General features: G+C 39.8%; 1 protein-coding gene across 1 annotated transcript in view; it reads right to left on the bottom strand.

The window, feature by feature from the left end:
• The window catches only part of mov10l1 (Mov10 like RNA helicase 1), a 308,056-nt gene that overhangs the window by 220,102 nt on the left and 61,610 nt on the right, over positions 1-26,344 (bottom strand). The window contains exons 4-6 of the mRNA XM_065272934.2: positions 13,969-14,081; positions 8,284-8,471; positions 7,531-7,680 (exon numbers count right to left, since the gene is read on the bottom strand). Of these exons, the coding sequence (XP_065129006.1) occupies positions 7,531-7,680; positions 8,284-8,471; positions 13,969-14,081 (451 nt within the window). The remainder of the gene's footprint in view (positions 1-7,530; positions 7,681-8,283; positions 8,472-13,968; positions 14,082-26,344) is intronic.

Here is a 26,344-nt window from a genome sequence, read left to right as displayed (position 1 = left end):
CAGCGGGAATCGGCCGCACATCAGGCGGCCAGATTGTGTTGCTAACTCGCAATGTATAACTATTATCAGACCGGCGCTCGCAGCCTCAAAACACTGCCGGTCCAACGGGAAAAGTCCCGACTCTCCCGATTGCCACTCCGCTACTGTTTGTAGGCTACTTGAATGCAAAGGCACGAAAGGCAGCCACAGAACAGTGCGAGGTGAACTAGTGACCAAACAGTTGTCAGCGTCTGATAATGGCCACAATTCGGTGAGAGGATCAAACAACGCTGTAGTTCTGTCATCTACAGACACGTAATAATCTCCATAAACACTAATATTTCTCTGTTTATGCTTCACTTAAACCCTGCTGCCAAAAAATAAAAAATAAACCCTGCTGCCGCCATGTTTCCCACGTGAGAGGCCAGGCAATGGGAGTTGTTGGCCCCGCCTTGACGCAGTGATTCACGGGGCGGGGGCGTGGTCAACTCGGAATGCATTTTCAATTGAATTTTGCTACATCCGTTGCGCGCTATGTAAATGAAAATGCAATCCCAAGTTTCCCACCTGTAAATGTAAATGCATTCAGAGAAAATTACATTTAAATGATAATTTTGCTACAGTTTTTGCTTGACCATGTAAAGCACATCTAATCAATCCAGCTAATACATTTCCAATTTAATTTTGCTACATCCATTGCACGCTGTGTAAATGAAAATGCAATCCCAAGTTTCCCACCTGTAAATGTAAATGCATTTAGGGAGAATTACATTTAAATTATAATTTTGCTACAGTTTTTGCTTGACCATGTGAAACACATTATACCAGTTCGCGTAATACATTTCCATTTTAATTTTGCAACTTCTAAAGCATTAAAATATGTATTTAAAACAGGGCTGTAGAAAATGGAAAATGTAAATTAAAGTATTACATTTTCATTTTTATTTTGCACCAAGCATTGCACATACAAGCATGGAAAATGTAAACTTAAATACAGAAATGCATTGCCATTTTACATATTGCATTGTCATATTGCATATTACATTCTAAATTGAATTATGCTACCCATATGCTTCCATAGTTCACACTCAAGTTTCCCATATGTTTATAAAAGACAATTTTTTACCTTATTATTCATTTGAGGATTGTTGGATATGTGTTAATAATAGAGCAAAAATAACGATGTAGCCTTATTCCTGAGAATGAGAGCTTTCATTTGATATAAGACTTGCCCATGTTTGTCATTCTTGAAAAATATGAAATATGTGAATATTAAATCATATAATAAATTGTCGGGGGGTGATAGTGCAAATTAAGTGTAAATAACTTTCTTACAGTAAAACATATCTCAAAGTGATGCATATCTGCAGAAAGTAGAGACTCTAAGCTTTCAAACAGTATCTCATATGTGGTACTGGGTCCATGACAGACCATTAAAAATTAAAGGAATATTTTATATTAAGTCAAAATAAGATAATTCTGGACCCGGTACAGGGTCCACAGAGTTAAAGAAGAAAATACAACCTCGGGAGGCTTCAGATTGAGAAAAAGCAGCCAACAGGAGTGTAGTCTTTAAGCGCGAAAGGCGGAGCTTGAATTTCAGGAATGTTCCTCGTCGGCGAATGCATTTCAAAGATTGAGGCACAACATGGATTCAGCCATTCGAGCGATTCGCCCATACAGAATTCTGCAAGTGCTTTCGGGGGGGGGGGGGGGGCCTTACTTTCCCTTTTCCCCTTGATGTGTTTCACTTCACAGAATATCCACCAGGTGGCACATAAAAAAACTAAAATTTTTCTATGCTTTGTCATTGTGGTTGTTTCCAGAAGTTAATAAGGGCAGGATCCGTTAGGATTTGTGGCACTTGTTTTGCTTAATGGGTCTGCAAGAAGTATGCAAGCGTGGTACTGGATGGGATGATTCCTTTTCAATGGAACTTCAATTACAGTGGGAGCAGTGGAAGCAAAACCTTTCCGAGCTGCAAGAAATAAACATACCAAGAACATATGCACCTACCAACTTCAACTGCATAATTTCTCTCGTGCATTGCGGTCACAAAATTCTGGCCTCTTAATAATCCCTAAAATATCAAAAGTGTCTAAAGGTGGCAGATCCTTTTCCTACTTAGCCCCTAAGCTATGGAATGATTTACCAACCGACGTCCGAAAATCAGAGACGGTAGATAACTTTAAATCTAGACTTAAAACTTTTCTCTTTAACAAGGCATTCGCATAGTTTGTTTTAGCAATAGTACTTATCTCCCAATAGCTAGCTTGTACAACCTAATAAATAAATAAATTAATGAATAAATTAAAACCTTTCTTTCGTCAACACTCCAAAGCATGGTAAATGTCATTAATACTCTTTAGTAATATGCTGAAACTTTGAATTGGTTGTCGATTGAGTCTTAATTGCCAAATATGGTCGGTTTGCAATTTTGGCCTTTTTCCCATGGCCTTAAAATAGTATGTCATACAGAACCGTTTGCCACTGTACGTTAGTATTAACGACGGCAGTGGGGCCTCTGGCCTTAGTCAAACGAGTTCTGTTTCTGTTTCTAAAATCATCAACTATATGTAATACACTTAACCAGCAATAGTTAGCCTGCCCGGAACCGAGCTGACTAAAATCCACATTACTGTGTGACACTTGCTTTTTATGTGAACGGCCCCTACGCTAATAAGATTTTGTTTCTCTCTCCCTGTCTCGTCCTCGATCACAAGGACAATAAGACAAACAGATCCAGTTCCGGTAAATGTGAAAGTTGGCACACCTCTGATCTACTGGCTGTTCTTCAACGTGATGTCCAGCTGATGCCTGACCAAAGACCACCGGCAGAACCCGCTTAATCTCCGCTTAATCTCCTTCCGTTTCAATGTGTATATATAGATATATCTCCCAAGGGTTTTTTCCTCCTAGGACTTTTTTTTACTTCCCCGGAAAAAATTCCGGGGTTTTTTTCTCCTAGGGGGTTTTTCAACCCGGGAAGGCAGCCTTTTTGGGCTTAACTTCTATACGTTACATTAGTAATATGTTTGCTTATAATGTTGATTTATAGCCACAGCAAATTTAGCTGCTTGTGCTATCGTGTATTATGTTATGCTATCTGTCGATTTTCTGTGCTTTTCACTACATCTATTATGTAAAGCTGCTTTGATACAATTACCAAATTGTGAAAAGCGCTATATAAATAAAATTGAATTGAATTGATGCCAGCACTCAAGGCTATGGTCAGTGCTCCTACTTGAGACTTCGTAATGAGATTGGGAATATCCAATGTGCTTTAGTAATGGCAAAGTCAAGAATTTCACCTCTAAAAATCGTAACAATTCCAAGACTAGAATTAAAGGCTGCTGTCATTTCTGTTGAAATAAGCAATGTGCTTATAGGAGAAGTAGAATATGCTAGTCTTGAGGAATCATTCTGGACAGATTCAAAAGTGGTAATGGGGAATGAATAAGGAATGAAGTGCGCAGGTTTCATACATTTGTAACAAATTGTGTACAAAGAATACAGCTTCGTAGAACCCCACAGCAATGGAGGTATGTTCCCTCTAAAGAAAATCTTGCTGACCATGCCTCCAGAGGCCTCAATGTTCATGATTTGCAGTCATCAAACTGGTTTTCTGGATTGACTGTTTGTCTAAGTTTTCTTCATGGTCACAGACTAATAGAGCTGTTGCTCGACTTATGAGAAGAAATAACAAAGATAGATCAAATCACTGTTTTCGAACGACAAAAAGCTGAATTGCACACATCATTAAATGTTTGCAAGGTTGTGTCTATTGAGAAGATTGGAAAAGAGTCCAAGTGTTTAATCTCACTCTGAATTGTATCCTCTTGACTCATTCATAGATGAAGATGGGGTGCTCAGGGTGGGAGGGAGGCTACGTCATTCAGATTATCTAGACTCCTTAAAACATCCTGCCATTATTCCAAAGAATTTAGTGTCACTAAAATGATTCTTGCACATTGTCATGAAAAGGTTAAACATCAAGGAAAAGGATTCACCATTAACTCTTTCGCCGCCAGCATTTAAAAAAAAAGTTGCCAGCCAACGCCAGCGTTTTTCATGATTTTCACAAAAGTTTAATGCCTTCCAGAAAATGTTCTTCTTTAAATATATAAACATACAATATATCAAATGAAAGAACAGACCATCTGCTTGAAAAAAAAAATTACTTTCATCCTACCTTCAGTGGTTCTTTTGTAATCAGCTTTTGAATATGGGTAGGTTTCTGCAAAAACACCACATTTTGAGCAAAAAGCAGCGATAATTCCATTTTTGTGACAGACTTTTCATAGAGTTCCCATTCAGAGCAATCTTTAAGACAGACACGGACATGCAGCAGCTTGCCATAGGGCAATACTTCCGGGTTTTAAAGTTGCGTAAGGGCGCCACCTGGTGGATAATAGCAGTATTGCGGAAAGCCGGAAATACTTGTCATTGGCGGGGAAGCGTTTTCTCTTGATTGACGAGATCTTGTCAATGGCGGCGAAAGAGTTAATGAGATTAGGTCTCATGGATACTGGATTCGATTCCAAGAATAGGTAGAACTGTTGCTTCCTACATTAGAGGATGTGCTGCATGTAGAAAACCTACTGAAATACAGAAAATGGCTGATCTGCAATCGTAACGAGTGAATCCATTGACTCCATTCATGTACATCGGCATGGATTGTTTTGGACCATTTCTTGTTAAACTGGGAATAAGTGAGTGTAAAAGATATGGCCTACTCTTAACTTGATTGTGTTCTCGTGCTGTGCACATCAAGATGCTTACAGACATGAGAACGGACTCATTCATTAATGTTTTACGCTGTTTTATTGCTATCAGAGGCACTGTACAACAAATTAGATCTGATCAAAGAACAAACTTTGTGGGTGCAAAAAATGAACTCAAAAAGGCACTTGAAAGAGTCAACCACTTTATTAACAAGGATGCTACAGTGGGACTAGGCAAAGCTAGACAGACTTTCTTTTTAAATATTATAAACAGCAACATAAACAACACATGCACTCTTTTTGCTACTGTAGAGAGACTAACAAATACCCCAAGTCCCATTCCAAGTGAAATGCCCTCAGACAGCAAATGCAGTGAGTTTGCTTACTAGGGCTGGGACGGTTGTAATTACCGCCACACCACCGCGGTGAAAAGAAAAGAAGCTGGGGCGGAACAAATAACAGTCAGCCGCATCGTACGTCAGCCGCTTCACTGACTTTATGCGGCGCCGCAGTTGGATGACGTCAAAGTACCCTGAGAGCTCTTCAAGAGATAGTTACGGAGTAGTTTAATTTTGACTTGCTCTCACGCTAGTTTGACTTCATCTCTCTGTCAGTTCTTGCAGCACAGCATGAGTCCAAACACACATAAGTTACACAGAGATCGTTGAATTTGTTATATAATTGGCTACATATTTTGTCTATCAATATTTTCCATGAAGTCAATGGCCGATGAAGGAACGAGTGAGCGATTGGTTACATCCCTAAAGGACTTCACGTTTTTGACGGCGCTGTTTGGATTATGTATTATACTACCGCCCTATTTTAAATACAAACTTTGAAGGCGGGTTCATGTGTTTAACGGAGTGTAATCTCATATACCCTTACATGTTACGATGTAAATAGTCCTTAGATTGTATACTATATTGTATTATCAGATGTTCATGCGAAATCTGATGTAAACAATAGACTATATATCTATATTTCACGGATAATACGCATTTGTGGACAAAAATGGTCATTGGATAATTCACACATCTGAAACAGACTGGATTTGACTTGTGATCAACACAGAGGTAAAAAGTCATGTTTATTGTTGTCATTCGGACTTCTGTCATAAAATACTACATATGATGCTAGAACATCTGTATCTTAAAATTGCTCATCAGAAAAATCTCATCAGATTTCAATGTGTTACACATCGTAGGAAAGCTTTGAAACTGCACTTTTCAAAATCATGTGCGTAACATTGCGAATAACTCAAAATGGCCCAGATCCGACTTCTGTCCCTACTTTCCGTGACTGGTCACATATGCAACCTCCGGAGGCTGCAGCCTTCAGATTGAGAAACTGCTATTCTCTCTTGGTCACAAAAAAATATCAATTTGAGCTACCAGTACACCATTAGTGCATGTTTTCAGCGTGGCTGGAAACATTATAACCCTGAAAAGGTTTCTCACTTGTTGTTTTATGAGTGGAAGTGCCACAATAAATAGCAGATATGCACCAATCCCCTGGGTGCTCGGCTCGAGCAGCCACTGAAATTGCCAAGCACATACGCACAGTTGCATTCACATTTACTTCACGTCACGTCAAAAACCACGCGGAAAACGTGACCGCGTCACTTTCCTCCTCTTAAAAGCGCGTAGGCGCTTCAGAGTGTCTTTCTTTGCTAAGTAACCTAAGCATTGCTTGACGCTGTGACCGGCGGAGAAAGAATTTGGTGCCTATTAACACGCACGTTTGTTAACCTCTTTTGGGACACTGGCAGAGGTTGTGACATGCTCTTATATTTGGTTGCTTTAAAACATAATAATGGCAAGTGTCTCATAACACTGCGTTCAACACAAACAGGGCTACAATATTATATGAGCTACATGTATGTACTTCTTGTATTTTTTAGAGAATAATGTTTATGGGTGGTTTTTAAAAAAGCAACATTTTTAAGTCACTGATATAAGTCCACAAAACCTATACTAAATGTTTTTACAAGACCTTTCTAAACAGGATCTAGTAGTCTAGAGGTTTTTCCTTAACTCTTTCACAGCATTTTTCATGATTTTCACAAAAGTTTAATGCCTTCCAGAAAATGATGTTCTTTAAATATATAAACAAACAATATATCAAATGAAAGAACAGAACCTCTGCTTTCAAACAAAAAAAAACATTTCATCCTACCTTCATTCTCTTTTTATCACCTCTCAAATATAGGGAAGGTTTCTTCAAACTTTTGATAGAGATCAGATGCAAAGCGATCTTTAAAACATACACAGAGTTCTCCCTCTCTCTCACGTAAGGCGCTACTTCCGGGTTGTATAAGGTGCGGATAATAGCGGTCTTGCAGAAAGCCGGAAATTCTCGTCATTGGCAGGGAAGCGTTTTCTCTTAATTGAAGAGTCATCTCGTCAATTGAGGCGAAAGAGCTAAACACTTCATTAAAACAGCCGTTACATTCGCATTGCACGTTGATTCAGAAGCGATTTAACGCAGCGTACCCACCAGTTGTGTCTAACTTAAAAGTGAAAGTAAAATGTGCACCTCAGCATGCTCATTTATAAGCCCCTCTCACGCGCTGATTAACCGGTGGGAAAATTATTTCGCGGCAACAACCCTACTGTCCAGCGGGTCACATTTGGCCACCTCTGATTTAGCAGGCTACAACACAAAACATTAAATGCTGCCTGACAAGTTTACATTTGGGATCTGTTTCTCACACACACAAAGCCATCATGACTACAGAACACTTGCAATATTGTACACAAGTCATATGAAGTCTGAACAATTGATATCCACAATGTGAAATAATTAAAGTGCAAGTTTGTAAACTCACTGGACCCAGATCAGCAGCTCCTTCCTCTTTCCTAGTAGGAGACAGCCAAAATGGGTTTCCTGAGTGACTGCGAGCCCACCCTTATTCTCAAGCAGGTTGTGGATCTCAGCATCAGGCATGTTCAGGACTGAGGTGCTTGTCTGTGGGTTACTGAAAATCCAAAAAAATTCTGATAAATGACTGTGATAAAATGAGCAAATGTTGTAAAATAGTTAATGGGCTCAATAATTAAATCTCAGCTGCCAACTTTAGCTAGAGATACTTTTGGATATATATTTTTGTTGGGTTTTGTACACCTGAAAAAATGAACAGCACTCCGTTAAGAACAATGTCAATAAGATCTAAAAGTAAAGATTACAATGAGTTTATTAATCTTTGGCAAAATTTCCTCCCCAGCACATCCCTGAATATTACAACTCAATAAGTTTTGTTTATTTACATTTTGGCATTTAATGAGGTTTTTCTAATTTAAAAAAATGCCCTTCTACTAGATGTGCCTGATTGTCAAGCCTCTATCATATAACCATTACTCTACCAAAAGATGACAAAGCCTAAAGCTGCATTCAGACTAGCAGTGACTAGCACACTGCAAATAGTGACCTTCTTACTTAGTATTTTTGTCTTGTTTTCAGTACAACTATCAAAAAATTCTTAAATCAAAATGCATTTTCTTGACGAGCAAAATGACCCAAGAAAATAATTGGACAATAATAATGAAACCAGTATTAACTTAATGTGCAAAAAAATTGTCACCTGTGCTGAACAGGGGTCATGCACAGAGCTCTCCAGCTATAAAGTGACTGACTGCTTTCAAGCACCACCACATTCACGATGTCTCCCCTAGCAGGTTTGAAGCCAGACGGCACTATCAGAGACTCCAGGCTGAAAAACACACTGTCTTCCACAACACCACTCCTTCCAAATATGCATGTCACAGCCACCTTGGAGACAACAGAAACATACTTGAGGAAATACAGCTGCATTTTGAAAATGAATTTCATGATGAATTGTATTCATTAACTTAATATTTTATGTGTCAATGTCCTGCCTATATACCAGGGTTCTCCTGCGAGAATGGTACCTCGAAATTGCGTCTGAAGCTGATGCTATGGAAGGTTCTCCCTCTTTCGATTTTCTGAAGCTTTTTAATAGAAATAACCCAGTGTGAAATAATGTCTGCCATGACGACATACAAATGCGTGGCTTTGCCGCTATATAACATCTGTCTTAAGGCATATCACATTCTTTCTCTTCAGTTCTTGATACTGAAGCATTGCTGTAAAGTATCGCATTCGTAAAGGGGGTAGGCCGCGTCCCTTACACGCATTCCGGCTGACATTTACGTGGATATATTGCTTCGCTCCTCAAGAAAAAGGTAAGCAAAACGAATCTCCGAAAATCTTCGCACAGGACCGTGTTCTCACAACCAACCTGGAGAGACATGCCTTCCAAACCGCTGGTGTATCGGATGACCTGTCTCAGCACACAGCTCTTAGCCCCTCAAATGTAGTCGTTACACAGACCGAGCAGGACAAGTTTCTGATTGGGTCCCTAAAGGCTTTGGCATTTAAACTGTTTCACGTTTGCTTACACCGACTGGACTATGACTGGGCTATGTGCTACTGCTAAGCGTTGTGGTGGGTTTGAGTAAGCTCCACTGGGGCTGCTCTTCGCTGTTCTAGCGGCGCAGTTCTATACAGTCTTCCATAACGTGAGCTTCTGACACAATGTCGAGAGAGCGTTCTCAAAAGGGAACGTCTCTGTTACTATCTTAACCTCGGCTCACTGAAAAGAAACGGGAATGAGATATGCGCAAGCTGCCGTGTTACTGCTCAGATCAGCTATTCTGTTTAGTCAAAAGAATCTGAGGGTGTGCCTTAAAACGGTTGTTATATAGCGGCAAAGCCACACCTCTAGATGTCGTCATGGCAGGCATTGGCCAGTACACTTGCGTCATTCTATAAAAAAGCTGAGAATCGGAAGAGGGGAGGACCTCCCATAGTGTTTGCTTCTGACACAATGTCTCTTTCCCGTTTCTCAGGGAACCAAAGTTAAATAGTAACCAAATCGTTGTTTATGCGAGGGTTCCCACTATTATGATCAAAAAATTTAATTACTAGGAGTATAACAATACATTTTTAGTATTTGTACCAAACCATCATGGTACGAACATCACAGTTCAGTGCACGAGTAATGACAATGATCACCCCAATCCAGAAGGGAGCGCACACATTTATGCTGTTTAAAGAGCAGTGGAAGATCAGAAAATGCCTTGACATGAGCATTTGAAAGCAAAGTCCACTAGATAGTAGGGGTGTAACGGTTGTCGTTAAAAAATCAAATCATCCCGTTATACTCCCATGGTTCGCCACGTACGTGCACCGCGGCGCACCGTGTTTGATTCGACCATGCATTTCTAATATAGTTTGGTGAAAACACAAAGCATAAAACTGCTAATGTGTGGTTTTGAATAAGCTCTGCATGTGTTTATGTGAGAGTACCTGTCCAGTCAACTCGTAGTATGCAAATCTGTTGCCAACCTCACAGTTCCTCCTCATGTGTTAGTGCGTGTGTGTTGCGTACCATTTAGCGCAGCAAGCGAAAAAGAAAAGCCACTAATAGAGGCACCGCCAGCTTTATTTAAGTCTACTGCAGCAGCCATGCTTAAAAAAACGTGGAGAAAACTGTAAAATTTGCGAGTGCCGTATGCTTAAGGCAATACATCTAATATGGCGAGTCACTTGTTGCGCCGTCATCACCAGGGTGATGTTTATAGCACGCAATCACAGGTGAGACCGAAACAGCACACATTGCCTTCTGTGTTTAAATGTTAACAAACTGATCTTCTTGTGAAAATCTTGAAGATAGTGGCATAGAATATAAAAAGTAACCCAGTGTTCTAAGCTATTTTATTTTTGGAGTGCACAGTAATGTTGGTACATGTAGTATAATAATGCTCTTAAGTGAAAATGTTGATTTTGGCAAAGGTTAAAAAGTGCTTAGGTTTATATTTTTGTAAAGAAGCCTGTTGTGATCAAAGTGTTTGTAACCCAATAAATAATAAAATTTTCTTTGAATGTGACAGTAGCCTTTTTGTCTGCATAAACATATACACACAAATGTACAGAAACCGTGACAACAGAAACAAGAACAGGACACAATTACATGCATTTAAGAATTGACAAAAGAATGAAAAACGAGGGTTATATATACAGAGAGAATGGAACAGTTAACCAATGAGATGGCAACAAATGGGGAGATGGGGGTGGTAACAATTAGTGCCCATGGTGAGAAACAAGGCTTTGAACCGGTTCACGGAACGAAAACCAGAAACTTTTGATGTCTAATGCTCAATCATAAGTACAAAGTTTCTCAAGATGTTTGTTTTTTTAATACTACTTAGTGGTGTAACCAGGGTATATACAGCAATCCTTAAGTTAAATTTACTACTTTTTAATACCTTTATTACTACCTTCAGAATAGTTTTTAAAACCATCACGACACTGAATTGCAAGTGTTAATAAGCGGCCTTTCTATTATTTACACAGATTTTGATATATACAACATACAAAAAAGAATAGACATGGATTAAAGTGAAAAAAATTCTTCTGACTGAAATGTTTTTCAGGCCAAGTCATATTTTTATGTAGGTGAGACCAAGAGCATTTTAAGGGGAGATTTTACCATGAATTCCACATTGAAGTCTCCTATGGCAAATATAGGTAGCTGTAGTTTGCAGGGCATTTCAGATAAACAGCGAAACAGCTAAATAACTCACTATATAAAAAGAAAACATGAATATCACCACCTTTAATGAATCTTTTATTAATTATTTATTAATTGTTAATGTATTTATTTTAGCATTTACTAATAATTTTTTTAATCAAAGTTAAAACTGTTAACTTAGTGAATGCACCATGAACTACTGTCAATTACTGTTATGACATAAACAAGAATTAATTAATGCTTATATACTCTATATTTTTCATTGTTTGTTCATGTTATATAATGCATTTAATAATGTGAACAAATACAACTTTTTCATATCATATTATTCAGTACACACAAACGAATAATCCAGGGTCTGTTCTGTTCACACAACAGCTTACAGTCACAGCTCTAATACAGTAACGTTATGTATGAATATAAACCCTGAACGAGCAACTCGAGTCAAACTCGTGTACAATTCGCACAGGATGTCTGTAACCATAGTTGTAAAGTGACAGATGTAAATTAAATGACTGTACCTTTATCAATAAAATATTATGTTACAATAGAGGCAGCGCTGATGTGCTATTTTAAGCGCAATGTTTCTGCTGTTTACTTTTCTCCTAAGACCTAAATGATCGTGTTTATATGAGGATATTTGCAAAGATGGGATTTTTGAGGCATGTGTGTTATTTAAAAATTCTCACAACACAAGCTCAATGAGAAGCGCTGACACAGAAACAGCGGACGCATTTAGCACTGTCGTTTGTGTTTGAATGGCTTAAAATCACTTGTTTTTAAACTGCGGTGCTTAAATATATGTACAAATGTTACGTGTTTGTGACGGACCACACGCAAATGCAACTGCAAGAACCGACAGGTGGATGACATCAAAGTGTTGCGAGAGCATTTCGGAAGCAGTCTCCTCTTATGATTCCTCGTCAATCTCTCTGACGGGATTTGGATGTCATCTACCTCTTGTGGCAGAACATGAAGTCTACCCACGAGCTTAACAAACCCGTTGTATCAGCCACTGGCTAGATCAGCATAGCATTAAAAAACGTAACGCGGATGATCACGTACGTGAGAAATCATTTACCCTAAAATACAGGACCGCTAACGTTAGTCATACTGTGCAGACACACAAGTTACCTGGCTGTTTGGGTTTCTTAGCCAACGAACTGAAAGGCTTGCCAATCTTCATAATTTCGCTAAGCCAAGTCAACCTCCATTGGTCTCTTACACCTTTATCGGTCTTCAAAACATCGGAGCCTTCCTGCATTATAAGTTTGACCATGCTAGCTGAAATAAAGTTTTACCTCAGTTTAACGTGATGCAGTCAGAAAACCCGGAGTGGATCCGGTGCGCAGTGATTACAGAACGCTTACAGTGGAGAGAGGAACGTGATTTGGCTCCACCCCAGGCTTTGATCACATCACAGAGACGAAAGATCTTTGATTATGTGCCCAGATATGCTAAAGCCCATATTTAAATGCGAACGCAGATAGAATTTCAATCAGAATAGGACACCTGATAGTCTGAAAAAATAATACCTAATTTGGAAAAAAATAATACCTCTAAGCCAAATTTAACACTTTTAATGGCCTTAAATTTGACAATTCTGATTTATCACTTTTTAATACTTTTTAAAACCCCGCGGATACCCTGTGTAACGTATCGCAGTTGATCCGTGATCCGTACAGATCACGACCCACATTTCGGCTCGCATGTGTTTTGCGGATTAATATGCAAATTTAAATAGTGTGAAAGTTGATCATTTGCACGTGTTTCAAAGGATTTTAAACAATTTAACTGCAAAAAGGTGCTTAAGCGAGCAATTTTCTTTATACACAGTTCGGCTCGCATGTGGTTGCATGTGTCCGGTCCAACTCCAATCAAACGTGATCATCCCTATGCCCTTCAAAGATCAGAACTCTTGATGTATAAACTTGAGAGAGTTGCACTACTGTGTCACTACTGTGTAAAATACATTTGGTGAATAAAGCACTGAAAAACAACGTAATTTCCACTTTATGGAAGTGGAACGACTGTTTATGCTGCATTTTCGTTTGGAATTCCTCCTCCATCTGTATGTGCCCGCGTGTTTAAGTGCACTCAACAAATGTAGGCATGTCAGAATTACAGTTATGCCGCTTACATAATGTAGCCTTTTTTTATGTTTGATGACAAGATAGAGACTTAAGGAAAATGATGTAGACTAATAATTTAAGTTTAATGTACTAATGATCAGCCTACTTATTTGTATGTCCCACAGCTGACCTGACATGGAACATTATTAACCAGTTCAGGAACTTTACTTTGTTGTTCTAACCGGTTCAGGGACGTCAATTTAAATGATAAAAAAAAAATGTGTGATGTGCCATCAGTTGTGGTCTTGAAATAAAAATCTGAGTCCTCTTTGTCGAGACGGAGTAAAAATGCGGTCAATTCCAAGACGAGACGAAGACCTTTAAAAGTGGTCTTGAGACTGGTCACCAATGTGTACTTATAGGGACTTGATGTTTAGGTCACTTATACTCCAAAATAAAGAAAACCCCAAGACTAGGTACCACAGTAATGTATATGTTAAAAAACATTTTAAAAAATGGTAACTTATTGCAACTGGATAAGGCAGCACTGCTGAATTAAGATTAAGAAAACGCATTTAGGTCAGTAAATTTCCTGACATGACACTGGGAACCCTGCCACACAAAATTAATAAAAACAAACCGTGTCCATGCGGCGATATCGCAGTGGTGAAACTGTTTGGGCCTGACTACTCCATTCTTCAGGGCTGATAAAATATTGAGCCAACACCCAGTCTCCTTTCATTGGCTCAAAACCTAGAACACAAACAAATGGGTATACACACACACACACACACACACACACAAATCATTCCTTAGATTTGTTGAAAGATTATATCAAATGTTTTTAAATATTCAGTATTTCCTGATGTCCACTTGTGAGAGCAGTAAAGTTTTTACTAGGGCTGCAAAATAAATACAAAAATTTAAATCAGATTGACTGACAGAGCATTAGACACTATAATAATAATAATAATAATAATAATAATTTAATTTATATAGTGCCTTTCCCAAGCTCAAGGACGCTTCACAATAACAATAGTGAGCAAACAATAAATAAACACAGAAATGGAAAATTGACAATTGCCCAGTATAAGCGATCGTGGTTGTTTTGCATTGCAAGTGTAGTAAACAGAAACAATAACCAAAAATAATATAAAACAGAAACAAAAACAAGCAGGATCAAAACAAGACATCATGGAAATCGGTAGCTGAAGCAAAGGTCTGATGCAACAGACTAATTGAGTGCAAGGAAACTGATTAAGAAAAACGTGTCATGACAGATAGTATTTATTAAACAAATGGGTTTTGATTTTAGACTTAAATTCATGCACTGTTGTTGTTTTCCTCAGAGACAGCGGAAGAGAGTTCCATAGCTTAGGGCAGGGATATCCAATCCTGTTCCTGGAGGGCTGGTGTCTCTGCAGAGTTTTATTCCAACCCTAACCACACACACCTGATCCAGCTAATCAAGATCTTACTAGGCAGACTAGATACTTTGAGGCAGGTGTGGTGAGGGAAGTCTTAGCTAAACTCTGCAGGACACCAGCCCTCCAGGACTGACTGTGGACACCACTGGCTAAGGGGCTATAACTGAGAAAGACCTACCACCCATAGATGAAAGGCGAAGTCTCGACTCAAAGACGAGTTCCCAGTCAGAAGATCGGAGGGTTCGAGGGGGAATATAATGAGAAAGTCAGTCAGAGAGATAGGAAGGAGCAAGACCATTGAGTGACTTAAAGGTAAGCAGGAGAATTTTGTAAATAATACGAGAAGACAAAGGTAGCCAGAGGAGGTCAAACAGAATTGGAGTGATATGAGCGTATCGTTTAGTGTATGTTAGCAATCTTGCGGCAGAGTTTTGAATATATTGCAGACGTGAGAGAGTGTGTTGGTAGTCTGGAAAAAAGAGCATTACAGTAGTTGAGAAGAGATGTGATAAACACATGTACCAAAGATTCAGCGTCTTTTGGGCTAACATAGGGACGGAGCTTGGAAATGCGGCGAAGTTGAAAAAATGCGGCTTTACAGAGTTGACTAATGTAGAGGTCGAAGGTCAGTGAAGAGTCAAGGGTGATACCCAAGTTTTTAACAGTAGCAGCTGGAAAAATGGATGTAGCTTCAAGGTCAAGTGTGCGAGTCTTAGTTACGTTTTTTGTTAGAGACGGTGGACCAGTAATAAGATTTCTGTCTTAGATTTAAACTGAGAAAGTTGCAATTCAGCCAGGTCTTTAATTCATTAATACATGAGGATATTGATGTAGTCTGGTGAACAGAGTCCGATATACAAACGGTATATATCTGAATATAGTTGTCCAGACAAGTTTATTGGCATTGTGCGTAATCTCCATGATGGCCAGTATCAGAGAGCAGCAAGAACACTCTGATCCTGCGTCAGAGGCTGCGTCTTAGCGCCAACGCTGTTCAACATGGTGTTTTCTGCCATGCTGCAAGACTCATTCCAGAATTACAACACTGGGATCAAATTCATCTACCGTTTTGACGGTGGGCTATTCAATCTGCGGAGGTTGTAAGCCAAAAATAGAGTGGAGGTAGACACTGTTCGAGAACTGCTGTTTGCTAATGACTGTGCTTTGGCTGCTGGCTCAAATAAAAATCTTCAGGACAGTATGGACCACCTCTCTTCAGCTTGCAACAACTTTGGCCTGACAATCAGCACATAGACGACAAAAGTCCTATACCAACCCGCTCCTGGGAAACCCTACACTGAGCCAACCATCCTTGTGAATGGGCAAAAGCTTTCAGCTGTTGACAAGTTTACATACCTTGGTAGTACACTGTCTCGTGCTGTGCACATAGATGACGAAGTTAGCATCAGGACTGTCAAGGCCAGTGCTGCCTTTGGACGTCTACGTGACTCGGTATGGGAAAGGACTGGCATAAAGCAGGAGACAAAACTGAAGGTCTATCGGGCTGTTGTCTAACAAACTCTCCTGTATGGGTGCGAAACCTGGACAGTCTACCAGCGTCATGCCAAAAAACTGAAACATTTCCACTTGAGCTGTCTGAGGAAACTTCTGAGGATCAAGTGGCAAGATCAAATCCCTGACACAGAAGTCCTCAGCAATGCAAATATCCCCAGCATTTACACCATGCTTGCGAAGGAACCGCTTAGATGGACTGGCCACGTCACCAGTAGGGTTGCCACGGTGACGTAATTTTCCCACCGGTTAATCGGCACGTCTCAAACTCTGTGATATCCCGGTATCACAGAGTGGGAGGGGCTTATAAATGTGCATGCAGACGTCCACATATTACTTTCACTTTTGAATTGTGCAACTGTTTATGCAGCGCTTGTGTAAGCTGCGTTAAATCGCCTATGAATTTGCGTGCAATGCGAGTGGAACAGCTGGTTTACTTAAGTGCATGAGTCAATGTGCGCAGGTAATTCTCAAAGAACCTGCCAGTCCCAAGCAGAGCAAACGGCTACTTCTCCATAAAAGCGCTGCTTGAATGATGGGTTTAATATTTTTCTTGATGAAAAACACAACAACAAAACGATCTCGCTTATATTAAACATCATATATGTATATTATAACAAAAACGAGTAAGCACGCGGCTTCTGTCATCATCTGGTCAGTCAGCTCGCCTTGCAAACTCTGACAGAAATAAATTAAATCTGACACCTGCTGCTCTGTGACGTGACGCGCGTTCAGCTCCGCTGAATTCAGACAACAGACACATTCAGTTGTAAGTGTTTGCTCTCTCTAACGAAACTAAATTATTTAATTTCACGAAAATATCAAAACGACGGTGAAAGACGGTGCCGCGGTGGGCAAGGGATATAACCGGTGAGAAGCTGAAGCACCGGTTATCACCGTTTCACCGACTATCGCGCCAAGCCTAGTCACCAGAATGCCCTACGTGAGACTTCCAAAACAAGTCTTCTTTGGCAAGCTGTAAAATGGCAAGCGAGCACAATGTGGCCCTAAAAAGCGCTGTAAGGACACCCTTAAAGCTTCCATGAACAGCTTTGGGCTAGACCTGAAAAGCTGGGAATCCCTAGCACAGGATCGACCTGCCTGGAGAAGAAAAGTCCAGGACAGTGCAAGTCCTCTGTGAGAGTAGGAGAAGCTGCTGTGCTATCTTGAAAAGGCAGCAGTGCAAATCTACCAAGAAAGTACACATGGCTGCACCACAAAGCTCAACATCCTCCCTGACCTGTCCAGTGTGCCATGGGGAATTCCAGGGCCAAATTGGCCTCTTCAGCCATCTGCGCACTCATCAAAACCCAACATAATGACAAATGTGCAATGGTCATCATTAACTTTGATGGACGAACAAGCGATATCTGAAAGTGCCCATCTTATGACTACTTTTCCACAAGTTCTATAGGTGTATGAGTTCCATAAAGCATGTTTCAAAAGTTGTTTGCTCGAAATAGCTTGTAGGAAAAGATTGTTACCCATCTCTAGTAGCCTCTGTTTCAGGGCAGTTCAGATTGTGCCGTTTTGAGCTAGTCTTACATATTAATGAGCTGCTGCTCCTTTGATCACGCCCCACTACTAACGTCATGTGCCCGTGCGCGTGCTCAGTGGTATCGTGAGCAGTACAGACCATACTGTGTTATTATTTTATATATTATTATTATTAACGGTTTATGTTGCCAACAGACAAATCATGCAGAAAAGTATCACTAATAAGTACACTACAGGAGAAGAAACTCATGACACACAATGATTCCAGAGTAAATTGTGATGTTACGTCAGCAGTCACAACAATTAACTTGTTTTCCCTGGACAATGCTAACATATTCCCATTATAAAACATTTTCAAGCGCATTATTTTCGCAAATTACAGAAATTAAGACCCGGCGGGGGATGTATACTGCTTGTGGACCGCGTGCTAATTGCTAGAAGCTAGCGGGAGGTCCGGACCGTGTATATATCTATGCGGACCGTAAAGTTATTAGAGGCTCGCCTCGTCAGAAAAGCCGGGGCGTACGGTCTCGGTTAGTTTGGCAAAAAGCTTTTAGCTCTAGCATCATAAATGTAGTATTTTGTTACAGAAGATGACAACATGCAAAATATAACGTGACTTCTTACCTTTTGTGATGAAACAACGCGATCGCGAATCGAATCCAGTCTGTTTCAGATGTGTGAATGATCCATGAAAGTCCAATAAAATACATCCAATTACCATTTTTGTCCACAAATGCTTATAATCCGTGAAATATAGATAAATAGTCTGTTGTTTACATCAGATTTCGCATGAAGGTCTTATCGCCTACAATCTGAGGACTGTTTGCGTCGTAACACAGTGTATATAAGATTACTCCGGGTTCCAATAACCACGCGTTAAAACTTTGTTTTTAAAAGTAGGTGGGAGTATAATCCATAATATCCAAATAGCGCTGTTATTTCCGTGAGAGATGATAACAGCACAGAGGGTATCATTCAAGTGACTGCTCTATGCTCTCTAGCTACCTGGTGGGTGGAGACCTGCGAGTGGGGTGGTGGGCGGGAAAATTCAAACTGAATGTGACGAAACGGTTTGTTACGTCACAACGGAGCTGAGTTTTAACTAGCGCAATCTGAGACTCAAGGCAGAGGACATTCAGAAACCTGTATCTCACTCAAAACAGCATGGATGGATTTTTTCCAAGTTTGTATGCGTGTGGGAGCATCAGAGACACAAATGAACACCCCAAAACCCAGAAAAAGGGAGTTTTTCATAATACGGGCACTTGAATATCGTCGGCATAACAGTGATAGTGAAAACCATGGCGGCGAATAATTTGTCCGATAGGCAAACAGTAATGGGCTGTAATGGGCTGATGATGTAGAACACCTTGATCTAGGATGACAGTAGGAGATTTAAAGTTGTGCATGTTGATATAAAGTGCAGTGCTTCAGAAGGACTGTTGGAGCGAGATCCAGCCGGCATTAGGAAGAATTTGATTTCTGTATTATTTCTCTAATTAAGATGGGGTTTGTCATTGCAAAGTGTGTATGTATAGTGTATGTATAGACTGAGCATGCTCACAAGTAGAGGTGATCGGTTCAGCACCGTAAATCCCACGTAAAGCATCCAGCATTCTCTGAAAGTGGTGCAAAAAAGAACAGCACAGGTCATACTATTCTTGTTGACATGTATGATGCACGGGTGCCTGGACTAGTTTGTTTACAATGTTAAAGAGTGCTTTTGGTCTGTTGTTTGCATTATTATTCACTTTAGAAATATAGGAAGAGTGAGCCGTGTTCAAGGCGTTTTTTTAATGCTCAATATGGTCAGAAACTGCTTGAAAATGTACAGTTAGACCAGTTTTCCTAAAGAGGCATTAGCTTAGCATTAAACAACGCTGAGGAGTGCGATAAAGGAACAGGTCTAGTCCTAATTGGAGCATGCTTATCTAAAACATCAGGGATGGCAAGATGGTACAGATCAGATATCTCAGATGGACAGGTGAAATTAAAGACATCAGAAACAGCAGACAAAGCAATAGATGTAGCAAACACATAAGTATCAATAGCACTGATCTTACGATAAGATATGGTTATATTGTCAATACATTTGGTGGACAGGATGATGTGTAATCAAAAGTAATAAGCTTATGATCTGAGATTGGGGTAAACAGACCATTGACTGAAATATCATTCAAACCAGATGTACAAACTCAAAAAAGTCAAGTGTGTGGCCATGAACATGAGTTGAGAACTTAACATTCTGATGAAGATCAAAGCAGTCCAGAACAGTTTTTAACTATTTGAAAAGAGAGTGTCAACATGAATGTTAAAGTCACCGAGCAAGATGACCTTGGATGATAAAGCACAGGCTAGTGTTAACAGTTCACTAAGTTCAGGAGAAAATCTTTTTGCTGTTTGGGTGATCTGTAAATTAGGATGATTGTTAGGGGACTTTTCAGGGAAACCTTCAAAACCATATATTCAAAAGAGTTGGTATTATGAAAGTCCAGATAGCAAGTGTTATGGAGTTGCAATAAATGACAGCAAGGCCACCCCCTCTAGCTGATGAATGTGGCTTAAGGCCTGGGTATACCTTTTTTCCAAGTATACTCCCTGCGGCTTCACGCGGGTTCGACACTATACGCAATAGAAATTATTTCTTATTTAAATTATTAGTCTAACAGGCCGTCAGGGCAGCACTGATTTGCCGACATTTACAGTACATTAAAACATTAGGATAGGTGAAGAAAAGTAACTGATCCACCAAACACAGTTTAGAACAAACAACAAGACAACAAAAAACAGGGATCAAGCATTATGGTAACAAACATGCTCCACAGCTTTCTGTTCTTGGAAGAAGTAAAAGTAAAGAAGAAAAACGATAGTGTGTGTGCAAATGCTGTCGCGCAGTTTGAATGTATCATGTTAGATTTAGTCACATGGTCAAGGGAAAGAGAATATAGGTCTTGGTTTTCATGAGCTCTGGGCCTCTGCCTTTTGCATTGTCCTTTTTCACTTGCTTTTCTTCTTCACCTGAGTTCTTGAGTTTAGGCCTTTAGGCCGAGATTTCAGTTCTCAAGTGTGAATCTCCTTCTAAACTTTCTTTCTCTGTTCTCTATACTATCAGGTAATATCTCACATACATTGGAAACAGTTAATTGTGCTACGTATTATTGTAGCCTAGAAATCTAGACGCACCCTAGCGGCCGCAAAATATATTTGCTGCCAGGGTTTAGTCTAGGCACTCACAATACACTTAACAGCTCCAAAAACCAAAATTTGGTCAGGCCAATCACATCGTGTGTAGCGTCTGTGGGGCGGGCTTAACATGATGACGACAGAGCTGCAACGGTTCCTACTTGAAAACAAAGAATGGCTGCTGCTGCTGCTGCTGGCGAACAGCTTTCTTTTGAAGCGGCTTTGGCCGCGACTCTGGAGGACTTAGACTTATGTTTTTCTTTGAGAGAAGAGCAAATAACCCTACTGAAGTCCTTTTTAAGCAAGAAAGGTGTGTTTGGAGTTTTGCCGACTGGTTACGGTAACTACGTCACCTTCTTCATTGCTCTGATTGGTCATAGTGCTATCCTATTGCGTGCAGAGGCATTTTGAGGGACAACCTTATATCCCGCCCCTTGCTTTAAGCCGTTTGTGTGAAGAGTTGCCAGACCTTACATCTTGATGTAGGTCTGGCTAACCAGGCTAGTATTATTGACCATTTCATGCATTTATAGTGTAACCACTTCAATTGTAACTTTAAGTCAGAACTGTTATTAAACCTTTTCATTTACAAATCTGTTGTTTAGTTTTGATTTAGTGTTAATACTTAAACAATAAATATTGCAATTCGATATATTTATATTCTAGCAATGCTCTCCCACATATTTTGCTATTATAACTGCACTTATTTCCGTCGTTGGTATAAGTTGCAGAAGGGTGATAATTGACCAGAAATACACAGTTTTCCACCATCTTGCTGTTAACAATTTCGGCGGTCCTACAGATTGAACCACTGTAGTGAATCCTGCCTTACAGTTTGGTGCTGAAACCCGGGATCCCTTGCAGTGAGTTTTCTGAGTTTTACTTTGATTGATCATCTGAATGAGGACTTTATCACAGTAAATCCTGTGAATGTGTTAAAGGCCTTCTGACCACATAGTGGTTAAGTCTGCTTTCATTGTTTCATGGCATGGTTAGTAAAATCTCCATTTGCATGAATTGTATGAAACAGAAATTGAAGGCCCGTAAATAGTCCTATTATCATTGTACAGTTAGAGATTATTTCAGATTATCTCCTCAGGGATGGAAGGGATTAATTTAAGTAATGATATATTGTTTGCTTTATGAAGTGAGAAAGTTGACCCTACACTTTCTTAATTATATAAAAAGGGTTTGGATTACTATGCTACCACTGATGATATTCTTATATGGTGGCGCACAGTTGGTAGTGAACAAAGAAAATCCAAACATGCTGAAACAATTGAGGCTTTGAATTACATGACGTGCAAGCAGCTACGTAAAAATACTGGAATTTTTTAGTCAGTTCTGAATGCTAAAGGTGATGAATGGAGAACCAAAAATGCTGAATTACAAAAGTCAGAGGCAAAGATCCAAAATCTTTAAACTCGGACAGATCAACTATCATCTGAGCAGTTAGCCCTGGCTAAACAGTGTGAGAAGTATAAAGACATCATTGCAGATGTAAAGGCTTAACTAATTGTACGAGACACTAAGTATCCCCAAACGCTTAACAGCGATGGGACTAAAAAAGATGCTACTTGTATTAAAGAGAATGTATTTTCCAGAACCCAGAAAAGTGTTCCTATTTCAGCAATTGGGGTGATGCATCAACATGCTGGAACAGAACCGCATGATGTGAAAGCAGCATTAGAGAGTCACAGACCTCCTGAAGCTCCAGTAGAACCAAGCTACAAACCCGGTGGCAAAATGAACAGGCTTTGTAGTTCCTGTCATAAAATAGGCCATACAGAGGAGAAATGCTGGTCACTGGGCAGGGGCAGACCTCCACCTTATTATTTGAAATGTAGGAAATCACTTTCTAATGGCAGATGTAAGCAATCTGGTTTTGCTGGTAAAACTCTTACGGAGTTAAACTGCATTGTTCATGCAAGGACTCCAGCTGTTAATCTCACTTGCTAGTGGCTTAGCAGCTAGTTAGCATGTGTTTAACGTTCTCATTGCAATGATCCTGTTTGCATTTTCTGATTTGTAATTGCTCGTAATGCATTGTTGTTTCTATAGAACACAAATTCTAGTTGTTTGTTGTACTAAATGTACACATAGGCTAATGAAGTTAATTTCTTAAAACACTTGACTGTTTCCATTGTAAGTGTTAGACAAAACATTTAAGTGAGAGGTTGTTGAAGCTACATATACTAGACCAGTTGTCTTGTGTTAATGGATTAACTTTTGCTCTTGAAATTGTCTACCAGTTTCGAGTTGTATGTGTCTCTATGTTGAAAGATTTGTCTCCTAAGTGGTAAACTCTGCTATTCCTTGTATAGCTGCAGTCAGACCCTAAAGAGCAGCACAAAAATGTCATGTGGCTACATTGTGTTATATAATTGCATTAATGAAAATGTTTTACCTCACAACAGGATCCAGTAGCACTTTTACCATGCTTCCTAACTAAAACACAGGTGTGAGAAGATTTACAGAGCCAGATTACAATCTCATACTTATATAATATTAAACTGGCTCCCTGAGCCTGAACTTTCTGTGGCTCAACCAGGACTTTTACCAAGCCCGTTTTTTCTATTAACCAATTCTATGAGCAACAACACAGTCAAATTTTCAACGCATTAAACAACTTATTGTGCCAAAAAACTAAGCAAAAACAAGCTCCAGGTTTCGGAAGTTTACTGCGCCAACTGCCTAAAGCAGGGGTCTCAAATTGGCTTTGGGCCATTTCTGAGATGGACATCTTTTCAGAGGGCTGTAGAGCTATTTTAACATAAAAACACAATATTTCTGTATATGGACTGCATTTAAATTCTATTATTAAACATATAATAATACATAAAAATATAAACAGTGCTTTCAATAAATTTTATACTTTATAAGAGTAAGTAAATCTTTTCTAAACATCTTAAATTAATAAATATAATAATAATAATAATAATAATAATAATAATAATAATAATAATAATAATAATAATAAAAAATGGACTTGAATATGTTCGATCTCTGTAAAAATTAATATTACTGCTCCATGTGTAACTGCATAGCAAGCAACATAATGATATATTAGATATACTTTATTATTCACTTATTTTGAGTTGAGTGAGCTGCATACATAGACTACTGTATTCTACTTTTATATTTTGCATGTTTCTCCTCATCTTTCCTCTTTTCATAACCTGGGCACTTGGCTTTTTCCTCATCCGTAGTTTAATATGCGTTGCATTACATCTCACCCTCGCACTGCTTATGAGGTGTCGCCAATAAAAGCTGTGACTTGAACTAACAAACCCCGCGCAGCTTTTCTCTGAGTAACAGTTGAGTAACCCCAAATTACAGTACAGCTCTTCTCTGGACGAACACTCCAAAGTCCCGACCAGACTAACTGATCGCATGGTGACAATGATATGATTGAAGTGAGGTGCAGATGAGCAATAAAATCTGATCACGCATTCCGTTATCCTCGCTGGTCAGAGTGAGAGCCGCTCATGGTTGCGTAGCAACGGAGGACGCCCAATCTCTCTCGTGCTTAGGAATGAAAAAAGAATCGCATTGGCTCGCGTTTAACGCGCGTTTTAGACGCGACATGTGAGCGGCCCCTTAAAAGATTACATCAATATTTAAACAAATATAAAACTAAGTAAATTAAAATCTTTCTGCGGGGCAGATTATATTATATTTTTTAAAGCAGACACGGGCCGCATAGAGGAGGAGGGACGGCCGCAGGCCGGGACTTTGAAACCACTGGCCTAAAGCCTTACCGTGCTTTGTCCTCTTTCTTCAAGCCATGCCCAGCGCCACTTGTTTTTTACTTTCTTCAAAGCAGATGTATTTTCTCCTGGTTTGATAAACTTTATTCTCAATAGCGTTTGTAGCCTACAAACTAACTGCGAACTGGTTCACTTTCTGCACAAGACCCGCCCTCCTCTCTAGCAATTGGCTAAGACAACCTAATATCCTGCTCCCAAGGGCTGTGACCGCTGACTCGTAAATCAAGGTGGTAGGTTGAAGGGGACCGGTTATTATTACCAGGTCGTTAATTCAAATGCAGCCGCGCAGTATGCATGCTCATAATGGAAGTGACGCGTTCGTTTTTTCCAAGCGCGTCCCTGCCGAAAGTGCCTCCGAGTGTAATTTGCAAGTTTTGCCTGCGCCGGAGTTCGCCGTCGGACCTGCCCTCAAGCCGGAAATCCAGCCCACGGCCGGAATACTTTAAGCCCTGTATTATGTTTCACATTTAATTTGGTAATAAAAACATCAAAGTAGTCCATGTGACATCAGTGGGTCAGTAAGAATGTGTTGAAGCATCGAAAATACACTTTGGTCCAAAAATAGCAAGAATTACGAATTTATTCAGCATTGTCTTCTGCTGCGTTCCAGGTAGGTTTTTGAGCCTGTGAATTACGACTTCAAAACCACGACTCTATGCGTTCCAGGCAGCCTGTAACCTGGGTTTTTAAAACCTTCTACCTGTAAAAAAGTGCACTGGAAAGGCAGTCAAACCCGTGACTTCCTACCCGTGAACTCGTACTAGATCGATGTACTCCCAGTTCAGAGTCATGAGTCGTGGTTTTAAAGTCGTGATTTACGAGTTACAGGTTGCCTGGAACGCAGCATTCTCTTCCGGCTTGAGCGTGAAGTCACGTGACTGTAGTGACGCGGCTGCCCTGTTCCTCAGACATGTTTGCTAAGTTTTTTTTTTTTTCAAACTTACAGCGTGCGTCTCCCCAGACTGTAAACGAAGCTCGGGCGCACAAAACAAAAGAAAAATAAAAGAAGCTGGAGCGTAACAAATAACAGTCAGCCGCATCGTACGTCAGCTGCGTCACTGAATTTATGCAGCGCTGCAGTCGGATGACGTCACTCTCTGTCAGTTCTTGCAGCGCAGCATGAAGTCAAACAGATATAAGTTACACAGAGATCGTTGAACTCTTTATACAATTGGCTACATGTTTTGTCTATCAATATTTTCCATGAAGTCATTGGCTGATGGAGGAACGAGTGAGCGATTGGTTACATCCCTAAAGGACATCACGTTTTCGACGGCGCTGTTTGGATTATCTATTATACTACCTCCCTATTTGAAATACAAACTTTGAAGGCGGGTTCAGATGTTTAACGGAACGTAAATTACCGCAGTGTAATCTCATACACCCTTACATGTTAGGATGTAAATAGTCCTCAGATTGTATATTATATTCTATTACCAGATGTTCATGCGAAATCTGATGTAAACAATAGACTATACATCTATATATCACGGATTATACGCATTTGTGGACAAAAAATGGTCATTGGATGATTCACAGATCTGAAACAGACTGGATTCGACTTGTGATCCCAAAAAGGTAAAAAGTTCTGTTTATTTTTGCATGTTGTCATCCGGCCTCCTGT

The sequence above is a fragment of the Paramisgurnus dabryanus genome, chromosome 6 (genome assembly GCF_030506205.2).
Source record: "Paramisgurnus dabryanus chromosome 6, PD_genome_1.1, whole genome shotgun sequence".
Taxonomy (NCBI): domain Eukaryota; kingdom Metazoa; phylum Chordata; class Actinopteri; order Cypriniformes; family Cobitidae; genus Paramisgurnus; species Paramisgurnus dabryanus.
The sequence above is the reverse complement of the archived record's forward strand: the minus strand, read 5'-3'. Positions and strand labels throughout refer to the sequence as shown.